General features: G+C 35.4%; 1 protein-coding gene across 1 annotated transcript; it reads right to left on the bottom strand.

Annotated features, from left to right (window-relative positions):
* Positions 1-14: 14 nt before the first annotated feature.
* LOC106751539 (acyl-CoA desaturase-like) lies at positions 15-1259 on the bottom strand. Its single transcript, XM_014632438.1, has 4 exons — positions 1040-1259; positions 776-906; positions 458-663; positions 15-201 (listed from the first exon to the last, which is right to left on the bottom strand). The coding sequence occupies exons 1-4, from the start codon at positions 1257-1259 to the stop codon at positions 15-17; spliced, it is 744 nt and encodes a 247-aa protein (XP_014487924.1).
* Between the last annotated feature and the right edge of the window lie 2530 nt (positions 1260-3789).

Genomic DNA, 3789 nt, shown 5'->3' with positions numbered 1-3789 from the left:
TGGATATAGAATTCTTACATGTTGTACGGTTTTGTGCCCCACATGTGAGTAAAACTATTGACACTCCACACGGCGTTCCAACCAATTATGTTGCGAAGTAAATGAATTTTGAACGAATTAGTCCAGGTTTCGTGCCACACGTAAACGGGGGTCGCGATCGGTACCATGTAGCAGAAAACTATCATAAGTATCCAGAAATACCTATGAACGAACAATATCTATTACGTCGGGGATTATTTTACACTGAAATCGAATTACTTCTGCCTGACCAATCCTGTGTCCGACAAAAGAACCGATAACGAGAAAAATGCGATGGCGGAAGAAAACACGACGCTCGATGATTTCAGATTTATCATTTCTTTCTTCTTTACTCTACTCCGTTCTATCTCCTGCACGCCAAGTACGTAATTATTGCAGAATGCGCAACAATGAACGATCTAAATTGACAAGGACTTACTTCTCACCGAACATAGCGACGGGATCTGCGTCGAAATCACTTAAGTCGATCTGTCGACCTTTTTCGATAACTTTCGGATGTTTCTTTTTTAGCAGCCATCCGACGTGGCTGAAGAAGAATCCCCGATTGCTGTTGTGGGGGTCCGCGTCCGTGTCCGAGTATTTGTGGTGTACCCTATGATCCCGCACAAAATTGCGAAGAGACATCTGTAAAAGAAAATCATTGTTCCCTGTTTCTACTTTATACTTTTTTGTCCCTTTTCCCGACTCACACTTTCCTTATACATCGGAAGAACTGAATAATTATATTTTTTTTTACCTGACTAGCCGTGAAATAACAGAAGAAAAGTATAAGTTGGAGTGGAAATTTCGCTTTATAAGTTCGATGAGTCCAATAACGATGAGCGGCAGCGGTGAAGCCTACCGCTTGAATCGTGCAAATGAAAAGATCTTGAAATAAAATACATCGAATCTATATTAAAATAACATTCTTATGAAATTCCAGCGCAATATATCTAACAATCTGTCATTGTTTAAAATAACGTAAGCGTCCTACGCTATTGATTTTCTAAGAAAAACTTACACCAAAGAATTGTCTTCATATTGATTGTACGGTCGAGGGAAAAGATACTGTACAATGCACCAAAATGAACCAAAAATATTAATATAGCAATGGACCACTTCAGTTCTGATAGAAAATATTTCCATTTTTTAATCTCGGTATTGAGTTTATTATCGCTCTGCGCAGAATTTTTGTCGTTCAACATTTCGGAACTATCCGAAGGATTCTTCCTGCTCGCCATGTTGCTGGTGTACGATTTCCGAGATCTAGGAAATGTGTTAAATAACAGATTGCCGTCTTCGCGAACTGCCACTACCGATCTCGACTTAACGGCCGCACGAAGCTTGTATTTATCGATTTTACGGCCGAAATCACAATCAGTTGATCATGGATCAAGCAGAACACATATTTTACATATAATAACCTGTATTCCACATTAATGAAATCAGCAGACATACGATTATAATTTGCTGCATTTTGCATAAATAATACCACTTTCTTATTTAATGTAAATTTAAAGTCACATTTCTCTTCCAAAGTCAATAAGGTTAAAAACAAAAGTCACGCATAATGTATAAAAATACATGTTAATGGATGTTCGATTGCAACCCGGTTGCGGTAGCTATTTTTTCAAAAGTTCGAAAACCAAGGCGATAGTTTTTGAATCGTTATAACAGTCGAACGGAATGGGCACTCTGTCTTCGATTTAACGTAACTTTATTTCACGACAATAATTAACAATAATATGTGGTATTCTCTGGACATAGAATTCGAACGATCGAGAATAGAAATCGGCTCCTTTTATTTCAAGCCGCGCATAAAAATGGCGAGAGAAAAAACTGTACACGTGCTTGGTTCGAGACAAGAAGAACGGAAGCAAGTGTACGTGATCGCGGTGAAAAATAGCAAAGCGGTAGCGACTAAAGTTGTGGTGCCAACATTCTAGCGTGCTGTTTGAATGTCGATTGACGTCAACGGTGGTTTAAGTATATATTTAAATAGCGTTATCGAAAACAATTAATAAAATTAAATTAATAATCAGCTCAGATTTATCTACCTTCATTAACACTTTGCGCTTCACATTGTGCTGTCACAGTTGCTGAATTCTCTGACTCAAGTAAATTGAGCCTATAATTCACTGTTAGCCGCATTTTTTCGACTGTAAATCAATGCCGATATAAAAGAACTTATTGATATCAAAGCATATTGTTTTTTTTTTGGTTCTAAGGTTCATATTTACCATAATGAACATAATAAATTTCAATTTTAGGAGATTACTGCATTTATTATAAGATATATTTTATAACATATATAATACTAGATTTATTATTATGAAGAAGAAACATAACATAAAATATATGCATTATACCGCCCGAATGGAAAGTCTGATGTGGGCTACCGGTGGTGCATTAATTTAACGTGTTAAATATGAAAATTGCATTATTTACTTAGGATCCCATTTAAGATAATACGGCATTTGTTCGTCGTTATGAACAATATTGCCTTGCATTGTTATGAAGCAAAATGCGTTTTCTTGAGGCATATGTTGGTCGTTTCTTTTGAAGTATCTGGCTCGGACGATTTAATTTATGTACATAGCTTTCTGTTCATTATATATATGCAGCGAAGTATAATCATGTATCTGCTGCTTTAATGAATGTAAACAATGTCGGTTATTATATGTAAAATATATTGTTTAACATATGTTAAATGTGATCCCCACTATAAAATCAAATCGTGTGCAGTCATTAATACGAGAATTATAAATAGGAAGCCAATCTACAAATATTTTAAATATCTGCATTGACCTATGTTGCATATGCTACAGCATTATGCAACTCACGAAGTAGTAATATATTAGGAGTATAACGAAATTTCTGCCGCTGACTTTAAATAATGTTGTGTATTTGAACTTTTAAAGTTGTTATTTTAGGTGAGTGTCACATCAGTTGACCGAGGAAAATTGTGCGCGGTGTTTTAATATTTGTTTCACACTGTTGACAAAACAAAAGAATTTTTTCTGGCAAGTCGTGATAGACGACAAAGAATGGATTTGATAGCGCAAAACTCCAAACTAAACGCAGAAACTCCTGGTGAGTAGATTCTGAACAATTGACGAGTTCGATATTAAAATGTAACATACGCGGCAAGAAGTTAGGCCATCAATTTAGGTTATTATTTTTAGATCTATCAAATTTATAAATATGCTAAATATTGATACCCTGCCTAGCATTTATATTTATAATTTCAAGATGGAACCATTAATGAATATCACATCATGTCAAAGATAGAATTCGAAGACACACTGAATCTGCAGCACCAACAAATTATTAATACAAAATTTGAGAGAGAAAACGAGAGAAAGGGAGGAATTACACGTAGTAAATTAATATTTTTTTGCATTTCTATATTATAATATCTGTTAATGCAATACAATACAATATACCAATATACCAAATCCCAAAGAAAATGTTACGCATTGCATAAACTGTATCTTGCTGTCTTTATGGTAAAAAAATCGCAAGTTACATTTCATAGATGTCTTAATATTTAACTTTTTAACTAAACTCATCGGCAGCGGTTAATCCTATATACACGCTATCGCAGTGGGATTATTACATTTTCCCCTCGTCGTCTAGATGTGGCACAACATCCCATTTGCCATAGCTTTTGTCACCCTTCTTCATCATTATGGATTTCACGAGCTCCCTCGACGGTTGTCGTAAATCGTACGCCCAACCAATTTTCGCAAAGAAATCGATGAACATAGT

Source organism: Dinoponera quadriceps, unplaced genomic scaffold, assembly GCF_001313825.1.
Source record: "Dinoponera quadriceps isolate SergipeBrazil2010 unplaced genomic scaffold, ASM131382v1 C3967578, whole genome shotgun sequence".
Lineage (NCBI taxonomy): Eukaryota > Metazoa > Arthropoda > Insecta > Hymenoptera > Formicidae > Dinoponera > Dinoponera quadriceps.
The sequence above is the reverse complement of the archived record's forward strand: the minus strand, read 5'-3'. Positions and strand labels throughout refer to the sequence as shown.